This window comes from Eleutherodactylus coqui, chromosome 5, assembly GCF_035609145.1.
Source record: "Eleutherodactylus coqui strain aEleCoq1 chromosome 5, aEleCoq1.hap1, whole genome shotgun sequence".
Lineage (NCBI taxonomy): Eukaryota > Metazoa > Chordata > Amphibia > Anura > Eleutherodactylidae > Eleutherodactylus > Eleutherodactylus coqui.
In genome coordinates, this window is record NC_089841.1 from 24,723,337 (window position 1) to 24,740,495 (window position 17,159).

A 17,159-nucleotide genomic window follows, 5' to 3' on the forward strand; every position below is an offset into this window, starting at 1 on the left:
GGCTTATATTTAAAGCCCTTCCCTGAAATCAATTGACGGGGTGCCGGCAGCAGAATCTTCTAACGCAGCAGTCATGTGTAATCACTGACTTGGCGATCACTGACTTGGCTCAGGACATATTGATATCTTTATTGACAGGCAGGCAGCGGTCAGCGGGGGCCTCTGTAACCATTTATCCTGCCCTGATGGCGGTCCGGCCATTAGACTCTTCCTGATTCTGAACAAACTCTTTGGAGCCATTAGAGAACACATCTGTAAGCCGTTACTTTATCTCCAACCCCCTTATAATCGGCTCAGACGTTATATTAGGATGAAACTACTCGGAATCTGTTTCCCAATTGTGCCCATTTATGGCAACTGGAAGAGTATTACGGTGAGATCACACACTGCGGGATTGTATAATCTACGGTACAATGTAAGGGAGTGGGATTCTAAGAAACCGCATTCACTCACAGCTGAGAGATAAGATGTGACACCTGAAATATGATTCATCTGGTCGGCCATATTCAGATGGCTGAGTGAGAGTTGTGCTGAGAACTCGCATTGGACATCACATGGGCACATACGGACTGTGTGCTGCCCCATGCTGGCAGGCAGTAGACATTGCATGTCTGATTCTGGTCCGTGAATCAAACCAGAATAGGACATGCTGTGAACCATATAAAAAACACATTCATGTTAATAGTCTAATTGGCTATAAAGGATCTAAGTGCGGTCTATGAAATAGATGGATAGAAGTCAGATGGGAAACAGTGTCTGTCTGAATGGGATCTTCATGATGATCAGCACCTCGGTGTCTTCCTGCCAAGTCTCTGGTGAGCGACATCCCTGACACTCCAGCACTAGACTTACATCCTCTAAAGAATCCTCTGTTCTTTGGGTCTATGTCTCCACATTCTGGATTCTGTTATCGGGGTCTTTGCCTCCATCTTCAGTATTGTGTTAGCACACAGCAGCTTGATGAGTCTAATAGGAATTAATGGTTCCTTAAATCTCTTTTACATGGCCCAGACATCCCTGAGCGGACATACTATTGACACTCGCTTTTCAGCTTTACCTCCCTCCATATTACCGAGGAGATGGCCAGCCGGCCTATGTGCATCAGCCATCAGACTAAAGATCATTAGTTCTCATAGCAGCGATTCTTGGCCCATGTAAAACAATAAGTAAACCAGCAGCGACTGACCTGCCTACCGATCAGCGCTGGTTACATCAGATCAGAGTTGGTCAGTGTAAAAGGACCCTTAGTACCGGAGCTGGAAAACCATTTTTCCCTCATCAGTATAGACATCATATAATGAATAGTAGTTCCCGCTCACATAGGTGTGTTTCATGTCCGTGCTGTAAATGCCCATCATGTGTTATCACCTATAACGGTATCAGATGTCATCCATATATAGTTTATACTCCAGCTGAATGGGAAGATACATCAGGCCTAATTCAATCACTCCCCTGAAGATCGGAGGCCGGAGGGGACTTGGAGCCTAGTGACGGGTCTGAAGCCGCAGCCTGGGTTTTTGCTGCCCAGCCAACCAGCCTAGAGGCCGTGTCCACGGCTTGTCCTGTGAGCCCACCGGACAAACGGCAAGCTCAGACACACCAGCAGAGGGCAGCACAGCACAGGTGGAGCTCAGCTGCAGTGTTCAATCACCATGCCTGAGGGGGTGAGTGTTGCCGATTCCCCACTAAGCCCAACACAGAAATAAAGCAAAAGGATAGGGAGAAAAGAGCTGAAGAGAAGGAAAGGGGGGAAAGAAAAAGGAGGCAGGTCAAAAACTGACCTCAGAAGCAGTCAGCCCGTCCCCCGCTCCAGACCAAGGGGACTGTCATACACATCACAATATCTCCTTCCAAGACACTGCTATCATCTAGTGGCGAAACATGAAACTGCATCTCCATTCAACATCCCCCCATAGCACTGATGACATCTAGTGGCAGATCTCGATACTGCATTCACAAATCCTTTCTACCGGGATGCTGCCGCCACCTAGTGGCAGGCTCTGATAGTACATATGTATTCTACAGTTCATGCACAGCGATTTTTGCAAAGAACCACAACCAGCGGAATCTGCTCAGGCCCCCGTATTGCTAGCCAATTCAATTTCCTATTTCTAGTTATATGCAGCAGACCCACTAGGACCCCCACTAAGCTGGAAGGCCACATACACGGGCACGATGTTTCTTCTTCACTCGTGACCTGTGCTCCACCCCCATCCTGGATATTTCATTGAGAGCCGGATTGAAGTCTGTCATTAAGACAAAGAAAAACAGCAAACAGAATAAATCATGACCTTCTACATCCCAGAGCATACTCCCAGAACTATTCTCAAGCCTCCGACCCAGCCCATCCGAACTGGAGAGGTCACAGGTTCAGACTCCACATATGGACAACCCAACATCTCCACCGCTAGGAGACCTATCTGTCCTCCCACTATCAACATCAGAAGACTCCGTTACGGCCAGTGATGAGCGAGCATACTCGCTAAGGGCAATTGCTCAAGCGAGCATTGCACTTAGCGAGTACCTGTCCGCTCGAGAGACAAGGTTCGGGTGCCGGCAGCGAGCAGGGAGCTGCGGGGGAGAGCAGGGAGGAACGGAGGGGAGATCTCTCTCCCCCCCCCCCCCTTCCCCCCCCCCCCCCCGCTGACTGCCGCAACTCAGAGCTCCCCCGCGCCTGCACCCGAACCTTTTCTCTCGAGCGGGGAGATACTCGCTAAGGGCAATGCTCGCTCGAGCAATTGCCCTTAGCGAGTATACTCGCTCATCTCTAGTTACAGCGCTTTTTCTTCGTATTCAACATCTCTTTAAAGCAGAATTACCATCTACACTATGCGATATCAACGGCCAGATACATGATCTAGGACAGCGTATTACGGATCTGAAACACAAGACAGTTGACATAGTAGATGCCCTGGATGAGGAACGAGCTGGGGCGAAGATTACTCTGAGCAGATAGAAGCTTTAGAATTGAAATGTGAGGATCTGGAAGACTGAAGTAGACGGGCCAATATCCGAATCAGAGGTATGCCAGAGGCTATCACTAACATCCATGAAGTTGCAACTAATTTGTTCTCTGCGCTGCTAACACAAGTCTCTTAAAGGGGTTCAGACACGAATAATGTTTTTATGCTTTAGCAGCCATTGTTCCCTGGTCTGCCTAATGGACCCAGGGAACCCATGGGTTAATGGCTGCTAAAGCATAAAAATCTTATACTTACCTGTTCTCCTGTTGTTGTTGACATCGGGGGGTCATCTCCCGGCAGCATATTAGCACTTTCTGCTTAGGTTAAGCAGCCTGACTAGAGCCACCTGATTGGTGCACGCTGTGCAGTCACGTGGTGCCGAAGAGCCAATCAGGTGACTCTAATCAGCAGCGCTGCTTAACCTAAGCAGAAAGTGCTAGTATGCCTCCCGGCAGGCAGTCTTCTTCCTCCAGCAGCCGCGCCGCTCCGGGATCGCGCGCATGCGCAGTGGAGAGGTGCCCTCTGACAGGAGTCAGGACGGGCCGCGTCTCCACTGCGCATGCTCAGCACTCCGGAGTTCAGCCAGGACGGACGGGCCGCCCACAACAAGCACTGCTTGTGACGTGCTTGCTGTGGCGGTCCGTCCGTTGAACTCGGAAGTGCCTGACGGACGGACCAGAGCAGGAAGCGGTCTTTTTGACCGCTCCTGCTCTGCTTTAAAGGCACAGAAGAAGATGCCGGCTGGAGGGGACATGCCTGGCGATCGGGCCAGGCCAGGCAAGGTGAGTACAATTTTTTTTTTTTCATGTCAGAACCCCTTTAAGAAAGCTTACGTATCATCCGTATCCACCGTGCCCTGGCCACACTTAACAACCCAAATCTGCCAAGAGACATTGTCCTCAAACTCCATTATAGCGCGATGAGCGACCAGATACCAGCAGCTGCAAAAAATCTGACCGAGCTTCTGGGGCTTCCGAGGTTTGTCCAGATCTATGCGGTAATTGCCCCAATCACTCTGGCTAAAAGAAGAAGTCTGAGTCCTCTCACTCAAGTTTTACAAAGAGCGAATATCCATTATAGATGGAACTTCCCCTTCACATTGAACGTGAAGATCATCCAGCAAATATATTATTTCTGAATCCTGGAAGAAGGAAGATGTGCTTTGGTGGAAGAAAGAATTCCCCTCGATTCTCCGAATGTCGTGACACCCAGAGGCCAGCGGCCAATGAGAACCTGGTCAATGACTGTATCTCCATGCCAAGATCAGCCCTCCCAGTGATGTGGAGCTCCATTCAACTACGGGACTATACGGTACTCTTCCATATGTAACACAGCATCACCTGGAGTGGGGAATTACATGGAGGGGGCTGTAATTTTGGACTTTATTCATCTACTAGTCTTTACAAAGCATCTCTCTGACCCCCCAAGAGACATTTCAAGACATTCCTTATCACTGGGGGCCACCCTGGGCGATTAGCTGTTCAAGTGCTATTCTGAAACGTCCCTGGACGTGGTGGGTGTCTCACATATTATGGGGAACGCGCCTGACGTCTGGACCACTCTGCGTTTACAAGCCCAATACATTGTGGCTATGTTTCTGTTAGTTGTAAGTTTTCCCAGCTATGTGTTTTTATCTAAGGTAACATCCACATGTAAGCACTATGTCTATCTCCTCCGATATGTAGGATCTTCTAGACAAGCTCCCTGTGGAAGGGCTGTAATTCCTAGATCAGGGCCTTCTAGGCCTCGAATGGGTAGAAACCATGGAGACTCTCATCCAAGAACTGAGATATAATAATAAACAATCAGCAAAATGGTAGTTATCCTATCTCATAAAGTTAAGGGGTTTAATGTGCCTCTAAAAAGACGCAAAGCTCTGGCCCAATATTTGAAATTTAAACCAGACATTATTTGCCTACAGGAGACTCACTTCTCCTCCTCACCCCCAGTACTCTAAAATATATTCCTCAACAGCCCCTAAGAAACACCAGAGGGTTACTATCCTCATTATAACTTTCTCCTCCTGATCGTCACCCATATGGAAGCTGATCCACAGGGCAGATTCCTTATTCTGCAGGGCTCTCTCTATGATAATAAAGTAACAATAGTTAACTCCTACGCTCCTACCACAAATTCACATAAACTCTTTTCCATGGCAGCCAATAAACTCCGAAACATTCCAGATACTCACATTTATTGGATAGGAGATTTCAATATGGTGCGGTCCCTCTCTATGGATTATTCTTACTCGGGTCTTGATAGACTATGTCCAGCTCAGCGAGTCTCATTGAGGGCCGCACTGGTGGATTTGGCAATAGCGGATGTGTGGAGGGAGAATCATGGAGCAAGAAGGAATTACACCTTCTCTCTGCCCAAGCCTTACTCACGCATAGATTAGATCCTCGTATCCCCTTTGATTCTGCCGGCACTGGTTCAGACCAGAAATATCCCATGTGTCTGGTCGGACCATGATATAGTTATATTGCACTTCCTGGATCAACTTTCACACACTCACACTCTGCAAGATGGAGACTTAATGAACCTCTTTTAAAAAATCCAGTGTCTTATTCCTAAATTAATGACCAACTCAAAACCTACTTAGATACGAATGTCATCCCCAACTCACAACCGGTTTGGGTCTGGTTAGCACATAAAGAATACATGAGGGGACAGATCATTAATATCGCGTCACACATTAAGCTAGAGAGAGCTGGGAACATAGTAAACCTGGAGCGCGGTTGGGCATCCTGGAGCGAGCGAACCAACAGCTCTCCAGCTTAGCCCAGATTAAAGAAATAAGAGATGTTAAGCTTTAGTTGAATCTCCTCTACACAGACCAGGTTGAGAGGGCCCTCCAGTGGACGAAAGCCTGTTACTACTGACTGGCTAAAAAAAACCCGATAAGCTGTTAGCCACAAAGCTTAGGCAAAGAGAGAGACTCACAGTTTACTCTATCCGATCCAACAATGGGAACTACACCTCAAATACCCACACAATTGCACAGACATTTCGAGATTTCTATAGCTCCGTCTATAAATATAAACCACAGAGGCACCCACTAGCATCACAGTCCTTCTTGGACGAGATCTCCCTACCGCAACTAGACCCAAATCAACAATTGATTTAATCCAAACCATTGGGGTGGAGGAGGTAGAAGAAACCATAAAAAAACCTAAAGCTAGGCAAAGCCCCAAGGCCTGATGGGCTGACTGCCCTCTACTATAAAAAGTTTGTAGAGTCCCTTATCGACCCCCTGGTTCATCTGTACAATGACCTCTTATTAGGAAAACATATACCTGAGGAGTTCTTAGATGCTCATATAATAGTAATTCCTAAACCCAATAAGGACCACACCACCCCAAAGAATTACCACCCCATTTCCCTCTAAAACCTGGATTATAAAATTTTACTAGTATTTTTGCCAACTGGATGAATAAATATCTTCCCTCCGTGATCCACAAGGACCATGGTGGGTTTTATACCTGCACGACAAGCCCCTGATAATGTTAGAATAATTCTGAACCTTGTCCACATCGCACAATCCCAGAATTCACCACTGCTTCTTCTAGCACTCGATATAGAATAGGCATTGGATAGCCTGTCATGGGACTATCTATTTACTGATTTAGATAGGATGGGTGTGGGAGGTCACCTGAGGCTCGCCTAACACGCATGCTGCATTAGCTGAGGGACAGACCTGCTGGAATTCAGGGAAAACGATAGCGTAGGGTAGAGGTTGTGATTAGGCAGGGATCCTTGCTCCAAGAACCCAACAGTCCTTTCTAGGAGTACAACTCCTCTCATTGTGTGCATCAGCAGTTTGGCTGGCTGGGAGCAGCAGTGCGCACAAAGTATTCTCAAGCATCCCAGTTGTATACTGCATACTGTTACCGGTTTTATCCAGTATACTGCTAGTGGTGTACAGAGAGTAGATAGGAAGTAACAAAACTCCTATCATTTTTTTATTTTTTGGGGGGCTTTAAGCATACGCTATATACCCCTGTGTGCGTCCTGTCAATCCACGCTATCTAACAACAGCATGCTATTACCGTTTACAGTGTATATTTTGGTCTATACGTGTACGCAAAATAACTCGCAGTTTGAGTTGCATTTTGACCAAGTGCATTGTACAATATGATAAAGACTAGGGCTAGGGGGCGAGGTCAAGGATGTGAGCGTTCGAATGAGAGTGTGGGCAGAGGCCGAGGTCCCGGGTGGGGTGAAACAGTGCCTGCTGCTGAAGGATTAGTAGAGCGCATCTATGCTTCATTTAACATTTTGCAGGTCCGCGTGGTAGATCATTATTAAAAGCAAAACAGTGCGATCAGGTCATGACGTAAATAACGGATAACGCGTCCAGTAATAACACCCAGTTAGTTACATGCAGTCCACTCACGCTAGCCAAGGGACTGGACCTCTAAATCCTCAGGCTGATCCTCCTTCCTCCCAACCTGGTTACTCTGGGAAAAGGAGAGATTCAGAACAGGCATACTCCCAGGAACTGTTCTCGGGTCCCTGCCCTGAGTCGGAAAAGATGGTTCATCAGCCACCTGAGAAGTTTGTCGTGACCGATGCCCAAAATTTGGACCCTTCACAGACTCAGGATGATGAGGGTGGGGACTCCCAAGTAGTGTCTCAAGAGCTATTTGTAGATGATGATGATGAGACACAGTTGTCTGTCAGTGAGGTTGTTGTTAGGGCAGTAAATCTGAGGAAGGAGCAGACTGAGGATTCAGAGGAAGAGCTTGTGGATGATGAAGTGACTGACCCCACCTGAGTTGGAAAGCCTACTGAAGACAGCGCTTCAGAGGGGGAGGCAAGTGCAGCACCAAAACAGGTTGGAAGAGGCAGTGGGGTGGCCAGAGGGAGAAGCAGGGCCACAGCAAGTAATCCCCCAACTGTTCCCCACAACACCTCCTCGTGGCAAGCTCCCGTGCAGAGGGCTAGGTGTTCGAAGGTCTGGAGGTTTTTCAATGAGAGCGCGGACAACCGACGAACAGTGGTGGGCAACCTGTGCTGCACCAAGATCAGCAGGGGAGCCACCACTACCAGCCTGACCACCACCAGCATGCGCAGGTATATAATGGCTAAGCACCCAATGAGGTGGAATGAAGGCCATTCACCGCCTGCGGGTCACACTGTAGGCCTCTTCCCCTATGTTACATCCTGCCACAGAGATGCAATCCCCCTCCCAGAACGCAGGCAAGAGCGTCTCCCGGCCTGCACCCACCCCTTCACCTCCACGGTCCTCCGCTGCCTCCACTAATGTGTTCCTTCGCAGCGTTCAGCTGTCCATATGTCCATAACCCAAGCATTAGAGCGCAAGCGGAAATATGCGGCCACCCACCCGCATGCACAATCGCTAAACGTGTATATCTACAAACTACTGATCCTGGAGATGCTGCCATATAGGCTGGTAGAAACGGAGGCTTTCCACAACCTCATGGTGGCGGCCGTCCCTCGCTACTCGGTCCCCAGTTACCAATATTTTTCCCGCTGCGCCGTCCCGGCCCTACACCAGCATTTGTCACGGAATATAAACCGTGTCCTCACCAACGCGGTTACTGGGAAGGACCACTTAACCACCAACACATGGACAAGTGCTGGCGGGCTGAGACATAACATCTCCCTGACGGCACATTGGGTTAACCTGGTGGGGGCTGGGACCGAGTCTGACGATGGGTCCGCTCACGTGCTACCCACACCGAAGATTGCGGGTCCTACCTCGGTCATGGTTTCTCTGGCTTATTTTGCCACCTCCTCCATACCCCCTCTGCTCTGCTCCTCCTCCTCCACCTCTCCATCTGTCCCGTCTTCACCATCTGTGAGCACGTCTCCTTCAGTCAGTAGCTCGAGGCGCTGCAGCACTGCTATGGGGAAGCGTCAACAGGCCGTGCTGAAACTACTCAGCTTGGTGACAAGAGGCACACCTCCCAAGAGCTGTTACAGGGTTTGACCTAGCAGACAGATCTGTGGCTTTTGCCGTTGAACCTCCAACCAGGCATGGTCGTGTGTGATAATGGCCGTAACCTTGTGGTGGCTGTGCAGCTTGGCAGACTAACATATGTGCCATGCCTGGCGCACATGTTCAATCGGGTGATATGAGGGTGGTCTAGCCAGACCACCCGCATATCTGTTTCTCAGCACGTATTGGAGGAGGAGAAGTGGGAAGAGATTGCTGCCCACACTGCAGAGGGTACCCATGCTACTTCCTTCACATCTGTTCAGCGTGTATGGGCTGAAGAGGAGGAGGAGAAGGAGACTGAGAGTCATCCTCCTAGTGAAGAAAGCGATGTGTTGCATACTGAACTCACATGGCACACATGGCTGACTCCATGTTAAGCTGCCTTTCCCGTGACCCTCGCGTTAGACGCATTCTTGCCAACACAGATTACTGCTAACCCTTCTCGACCCACGGTATAAGGAAAACCTTTCCACTCTCATTCCCGAAGAGGAAAGGAGTACGAGAGTGATGCAATACCACAAGGCCCTGGTGGAAAAGCTGATACTAAAGTTCCCATCTGACAATGCTAGCGGTAGAGAACGTAGTTCATTGGGACAACTAGCAGGGAAGACGCAGGAATCAGGCAGCATGTCTAGCGCAGGAAGGGGGACACTCTCCTAGGCCTTTGTCAGTTTTATGGCTCCCCAGCCAGACTGTGTCACCATTCCCCAGTCTAGGCTGAGTAGGAGGGAACACTGTAAAAAGATGGTGTGGGAGTACATAGCCGATCTTACCAACGTCCTCTGTAATCCCTCTGTTCCATACAACTATTGGGTGTCAAAGCTTGACACATGGCACAAACTTGCACTGTACGCATTGGAGGTGCTGGCCTGCCCTGCCGGTAGCGTCTTATCACAGAGGGTGTGTAGTGCTGCTGGGGGAATTATCACGGATAAGCGTAGCCGCCTGTCAACTGACAGCACCGACAGGTCTACACTCATTAGGATGAACAAAGCCTGGATTTCCCCTGACCTTTCTTCTCCACCAGTGGAAAGCAGCATAATATAAAGTATCTTTAAGCTGGAACTGGAGAACCATGCACCCTCTATTCCTCCAAAAAAGGGAAGAAGTAGCTTGAACTATCCTTTTCTGATTTTCTTCCTCCTCCTGCTAAACCAGCATGTCAGCATGCTCTGTAAAAACTAATTTTTTACGGAGGGCTGCCTACAGGCTCAGTTAGCAAATTAAGCAAGTATGAACTCTATTTTAAAAAAAATTTTCAGGGTTTCACCTGCACTCTGGGTAAACAACTTTTTCAGAGGTACACCTATACTCTTGGTACACAAATTTTTCCGGGGTTCGCCTATACGCTTGGTACACAGATGTTTCAGGGGTTCGCCTATATTCTTGGTAAAGCAATTGTTTCTGGGGTTCGCCTATACTCTTGGTACACAAATGTTTCAGGGGTTCGCCTATAGTCTTGGTACACGTTTCAGGGGTTCGCCTATAGTCTTGGTCCACATGTTTTAGGGCTTCGACTATAGTCTTGGGACATGTTTCAGGGCTTTGCCTATAGTCTTGGTACACAAATCATTCAGGGGTTCACCTATACTCTTGCTCAACAAATGTTTCAGGGGTTCGCCTATACTCTTGGTAAACTAATGTTTCAGGGGTTCACCTATACTCCTGGTAAACAATTACCCTGCACTCTCGCTCCACAGATCTTTCAGGTTCTCACCTGCAATGTTGGTTAAAAAAAAAATTCTATTTAAAATGGGTTGCTTTCTTCATAAACAATGTAGAAGTACTGGCCTCTGAGTCCCCACTATGCTGGCGTTTGTGGCTAATGAAATGCTGCGACGGAGGTGGCATGAGATAGCACTTACAATTATACATTAATTTGTCTGCGATTTGTCAGCTATAAAGCACAACTTTAAAAGGGTCACCCGGCGTACGGAAACGTATCCCAGCACGGTAACCATCTTTGGCCACTAATTTCTTAACGGTTCATGTTGTCCTTCCCCGGGGCACTGGTTAACAAGCCCCTCGTGGAGATATATATTTTTTTCTATTTGCACCACTTCCTCAACTGGCAGACGCTTGGAGGAGGTGCCCACATCGGACGGCCACCCGCCAGCTACCACGGGCAGATCGGCAGAGTGGGGACCCAGGGACTCCGTGGCTGTGTCCCAAAGAAAGTCGTCAGAAGGGCGGCTACGGTGCATTGACTCCAGTGTGCGCATCCCCACTCCTTCTCGGCACTTTGAGAAAATAGGTCAAGACCACTAGCTCTCCGCCAGTACTCCTGGACAAAGGCGGGTTGACCTGAACCCCCAGGACGAGAGGAAAGGGCCGCTCCTCTTTCACATGCCGCTCCGTGCAGGGGCAGCGTTGGACCGTCCTACGGCGTCGTGAAGCTCCCGTCGGCGAAGTACGCGAAGGGGTGCACCTTACCCTGTCTGGGATGTGGACAGATGGATGCAGCGCTGGGAAAAATTTTCAGTATGCTGTGGACGCATCCTCGTGCCTGCGTCTTGGTGGGGAGTGGACAGCAATGCCAGAATGTAACACAGGAGAAGAGGCAGTGGTGTCACCCGCAGGCAGTGATTGGCCTTTGTTGCACCTAGTGTGGTGCTTAGATAAGGTGTGCCAGCATGTGTGCCTTGCTGATTATGGTCTGTCCCAACTAAATTGTTAAGGGGTTGACCGCCAGGCTCTTGCCCACAATTTGGCTTAATAGTGTGACCTGAGAGCCTAAGATGCATCCATACATGCTGCCCCTGCTGTTCCCTATGCTTTTCTGTTTCCATCACTTTCTGATGTTTTCAGGCGATTCGCACAACCTTCCCCATGAGGAGCATGGGTCACCTTCAAAAATGTTCGAGAGTCCCATTGACTTCAATGTGGTTCGTTATTTGAAACGAGCTCTTGAGCATTACGAAAAAGTTTGACTCGAGTAACGAGCACCAGAGCATTTTGGTGCTTGCTCATCTCTAATCATAACACCACATCATAATTCATTCCATACACCTCCTAAATACCATACCAATATCCTACCAAGCATTATTATCACCAGTGCCACACTTTTTACATCCATACTTTCACAAAATTCATTTTTTCTTTCCATTCCCTCACCATCCCATTCTCAGGTCCTGACCTTAGTATCTAACAGTCCCTCTCCGTTCTCCTTTCCCATTATCCAGCACCGTCGTTTGACACATAGCAGTACTCATCGTTTGACTCATAGCAGCACAATGAAGGCATGCTGCACTCTGTAGCCACAACCTCTTACCGGTGATGCCGGATCCCTCCTCCTCCGGGCCTGCAAGCAGTAAATGCAAAGTGGAGGAGGGGCTGGTGGGGATAGTTTGGGGTTCGGGGGCAGCATGGGCCACGGCACCTCTCCAGCCCTGCACCGCCGCCTGATACTGTAGCAGTAGGGCTGGTGGAGCAGAGATCTTCTGCAGCCGCATTCTCTTGCTAACGCTTGATACAGCAGCCGTCCGCCGTGCAGTCGCTGACTAGCATCACTGTAGGACCGGGATGCTTACATGTCAGCTATTAGTAATTGAGTATTGCTGATCTGTAGGCCTTCTGATTATACACTGACTTTACTCAACAACCATGAAGTGAGTGGCTCTACTAATACAACTAGCTCAGTTTTCTGTCTGCCCAGCACCTTCCTCCCTCCCAGCTACAATCCTGCTAAATACATCCATTACCTGATGATGGGAGCGGCTGGCGGGTCACCATCATGGCGTCCTTGTACAGATCCTTGTATCCTTCTAAATACTCCCACTCCTCCATGGTGAAATAGACAGCGGCATCCTGACACCTTATAGGAACCTGACAACACAATATACAGTCATCACCCAGAATCCTCCACTGCTGTTACTGTATAATGTCCCAGCATTCCCTGCAGCGTCACCTCTCCAGTCAGCAGCTCAATCATCTTGTTGGTGAGTTCTAGAATCTTCTGTACATTGATGTCCTCATGTATCAGGGGGTGAGGTGGGGGCCCCGTGATTGGGCTCAGGGGTCTTCCCAATCCATCACACACAGGGGCCCGACAGTTATCACTAGAGGTCTTCTTCACTACTGTGTAATCCTGTGTATGGGGAGACATTAATAAATATCACTACAGACATTTCCAGAGTCCATCACCTCTCCAGTGACATCATCTGTTATTACCATAGATAGAATGATGTAATGTTACATCATCAGAATCTCTCCCCTCTCCAGTGACATCATCTGTTATTACCATAGATAAGAATGATGTAATGTTACATCATCAGAATCTCTCCCCCCTCCAGTGACATCATGTTATTACCATAGATAGAATGATGTAATGTGACATCATCAGAATCTCTCACCTCCAGTGACATCATCTGTTATTACCATAGATAAGTATGATATAATGTGACATAATCAGAATCTCTCACCTCCCCAGTGAGCTGAAAGAGTATCTCTAGGGTGAGATTTAATACACTTATTGCCATCTTGTTTCTGTCCTTCTCCATCTTTGATGAATCAGTCATGTAGGGTCCTAAATGGAAAGAATATGAACCGGTGTAAAAAAAAAAAAAAAAAGACATTATAACTGTCTTTTGAGATAATAAGAGGAAACATTTATAAGTGTTTTCTTATTACTTATAATTGCTTCACAACCCCTGTGTCTTTCCTGGTTGCTGCTGACCAGGACATGTGACTGCTGCAGCCAATCACTGGCTATAAAAGGTCTCTGCTGTGGGCAGTGAATGGCTGCAGCAGTCACATGTCCTGGTAAGCAGCAACCAGGAAAGAGGTTGTGAAGTAATCTGAATGGTCTCCCCCTTCCCTGTCCAACGTACAGCCATCGCAGAACAGTGATAACTTGTCCCCCCCTCGTAGACCCCAGCAGAGAGCTGTCACTCTGAGTAACCCTTGAGTGACTGATCCTAGCCTGCACTGCAGTCTTCTCTACATCCTTCTTATTCCTCTTTCCTCAGTCTGCTGAATCCCGTCTCCATCCCCGGCACACAGGCAATCTGCGACACTGAGACGAGGCTGACCTTATAGACAGGGCATACAAGTCATGGGAGGAGGCCATGCTGTGTAATAATGTGCAGTTATTGGAGCTGAAGCATTACTGGGGAGGGGGTTACCACTGAGAGATGATGTACAAGTGAATGCAGAGTAAGTAGACAGAGGACATCACTGCTACAATAGGTCAGGAATGCAGGTGTCCAGTGTCACAGTGAACTCCCAGTGCACAGAGATGGCAGGAGTGAGCGTACAAGTGTGCAGGAGGATATATACCAGTTTGTGGTCCTCCAGCATCACTGAGAATAAAAACAAGCATTTATTAGAACTTCTGGCTACAAACATAGGACCGCCATCCAAAGAGAAGATCCATGTGGGCACTTCATCAGTGCCGGAGAACTACATAGGGCTCATTCCGACAGGCGTTCTGTTGTTCCCCTCCCATCACCTTTATTATTGTAGATTATATTACTATTATAATAAAATATTAACCCCCTGTCTACCCTACAACACCAAACCCTGACACTACTCTGGAGAAGTTAGTGACATTAGTATAAAACATTTTTTTCCTATTTTCTTTTGTCTGAGGCCGGGGTGTATACTATAGTCAAGTGTGTCTAATAGTCTAAAAATATGGTCAATACCAGAGGCGTAGCTGGGTTTCCTGCACCCAGGGTAAAAGCGTTGTGCAGCCCCACATCTGAATCTTGCTTGCTGAGCCTCTCCCAGTAGTAATTAATAATGGATGGTAACTCATTATGTTGCTTACATTTTTCAGTAAGTCACAGCAAATAATAATGCAGGTAAATCACTAAATGTAGCAGTAAAACATAATTTTATTAATATGCCCTATAGAGTAAAATACAAGCACTAAATGAGGGTAATAATACCAAAAACTGCATAATAGACACCCCTGGTGCATCCAGTACTACCATGTATAATTGGAGCAGCTGCCCCAAAAAGAGAAAATATAACCCCCTTCCTTCCCCCTGTATTAGTAATAATATAATAGTACAGTATGAAGTACTGCTCATTGAAAGAAAGGGTGGGGGAAGGAAAGACAATCAAGCACAAGATCTTCCTATAGGACAATCTTCTCACTCCCGACGCAGCGTCACTTTCTCCCCACCCCCCCCTCCTTTCAGCACCTACCTGTCATCACCCTAGCTCTCTCTCACTGCGCTGGACAGTCCCACTACCCCCACTACACATGCTTCACAATGAAGGCATGCTGCACTCTGTAGATACAACCTAGCAGCTCTTACCGGTGATGCCGGATCCCTCCTCCTCCGGGCCTGAAAGCACTAAATGCAAAGAAAGAGCTGGTGGTGATAGTTTGGGGGTCTAGGACAGCATGGGCCAAGGCACCTCTCCAGCCCTGCACCGCCGTCACCTACTGTAGCAGTCGGGCTGGTGGAGCCGAGATCTTCTGTAGCCACATTCTCTTGCTACCGCTTGATACAGCAGCCGTCCGCCGTGCAGTCGCTGACTAACATCACTGTAGGACCGGGATGCTTACATATCAGCGATTAAATGTGTATTGCTGATATGTAGGCCTACTGATTATACACTGACTTTAATCAACAACTGTGTAGTTAGTGGCTTCACTAATCCAACTAGCACAGTGTCCTGCCTGCCCAGCACCTTCCTCCCTACAAGCACCAGGGGCACATGCCCCACTCCCCCCAGCTACAATCCTGCTAAATATATCCATTACCTGGTGATGGGAGCGGCTGGCGGGTCTCCATCATGGCCTCCTTGTACAGATCCTTGTGTCCTTCTAAATACTCCCACTCCTCCATGGAGAAATAGACAGCGACATCCTGACACCTTATAGGAACCTGACAACACAATATACAGTCATTACCCAGAAGCCTCCAGTGCTGTTACTGTATAATGTCCCAGCATTCCCTGCAGCGTCACCTCTCTAGTCAGCAGCTCAATCATCTTGTTGGTGAGTTCAAGAATCTTCTGCACATTGATGTCCTCATGTATCGGGGGGTGAGGTGGGGGAGCCATAATTGGGCTCAGGGATCTTCCCCATCCATCACACACAGGGCCCAGACAGCCATCACTAGAGGTCTTCTTCACTACTGTGTAATCCTATATATGGGGAGACATTAATAAATATCACTACAGACATTTCCAGAGTCCATCACCTCTCCAGTGACATCATCTGTTATTACCATAGATAAGGATGATGTAATGTGACATCATCCGAATCTCTCCCCTCTCCAGTGACATCATCTGTTATTACCATAGATAAGAATGATGTAATCAGGCATCATCAGAATCTCTCCCCCCTCTAGTGACATCATCTGTTATTACCATAGATGAGAATGATGTGACATCATCAGAATCTCTCCCCCATCTAGTGACATCATCTGTAATTACCACAGATAAGAATGATGTATTGTGACATCATCAGAATCTCTCACCTCCCCAGTAAGCTGGAAGAGTATCTCTAGGGTGAGATTTAATACACTTTCAGCCATCTTGTTTCTGTCCTTCTCCATCTTTGATGAATCAGTCATGTAGGACCTGAATGGAAACAATATGAAACAATGTAAAAAAAACATTATAAATTTACTGGTGATAATAAGGGGAAACATTCGTGTTTTTTTCCATTGCTTAAAAATGCTTCACAACCCGTGTCCTTCCTGGTTGCTGCTGACCAGGACATGTGACTGCCGCAGCCAATCACTGGCTATAAAAGGTCTCTGCTGTGGGCAGTGATTGGCTGCAGCAGTCACATGTCCTGGTCAGCAGCAACCAGGAAGGACACAGGGGTAATGAAGCAATTCATGGGAAAACACCTTTAAGATGATATTAAAGAGAAGCTGTTTTGTGAGTTTTATGAACTACAGGCAACACAAAATCCCGACAGGGTTCTCCTCACCCGGATCAATTGGACTGATAAGCGACCCAGGCAGGGAGAAGTCGGCAGCGACCGCCCCACTGACTCTTCTCCAAGTTCAGAGCTGCTTTTTGCTGTGGTTTTTCTGAAGCGCTGCAGTGTTTTAGAGCACAATATAGATGTCTGCAACGTACATGCGAGTTTTCTTGTCTATTTCTGCAATTGAAAAAAAAAATTCTAAAAAAACATCTCTGTATAAAAAAGCCACCAAAATAACTTGTAAAGAAACATATGAAGTTTATGGCTTAGGGAAGGACTTGGGGAATTTAGATAACTGTAAACGTAACTAGAGCAACAAGTGTCAGGCAGCTGC

The 17,159-nt window shown here is 47.8% G+C and overlaps 1 protein-coding gene across 3 annotated transcripts in view; it reads right to left on the reverse strand.

Annotated features, from left to right (window-relative positions):
* LOC136627321 (zinc finger protein 585A-like) overlaps positions 1 to 17,159 on the reverse strand; it is a 368,397-nt gene that overhangs the window by 206,756 nt on the left and 144,482 nt on the right. For 2 of the 3 annotated variants that reach the window (XM_066602323.1, XM_066602324.1), the window contains exons 4-5: positions 13,350 to 13,453; positions 12,836 to 13,015 (exon numbers count right to left, since the gene is read on the reverse strand). In XM_066602323.1, coding sequence (XP_066458420.1) covers positions 12,836 to 13,015; positions 13,350 to 13,453 — 284 coding nt within the window. Of the gene's footprint in view, positions 1 to 12,629; positions 12,754 to 12,835; positions 13,016 to 13,349; positions 13,454 to 17,159 lie in introns of all 3 variants that reach the window. The other variant, XM_066602327.1, reaches the window with a different exon arrangement.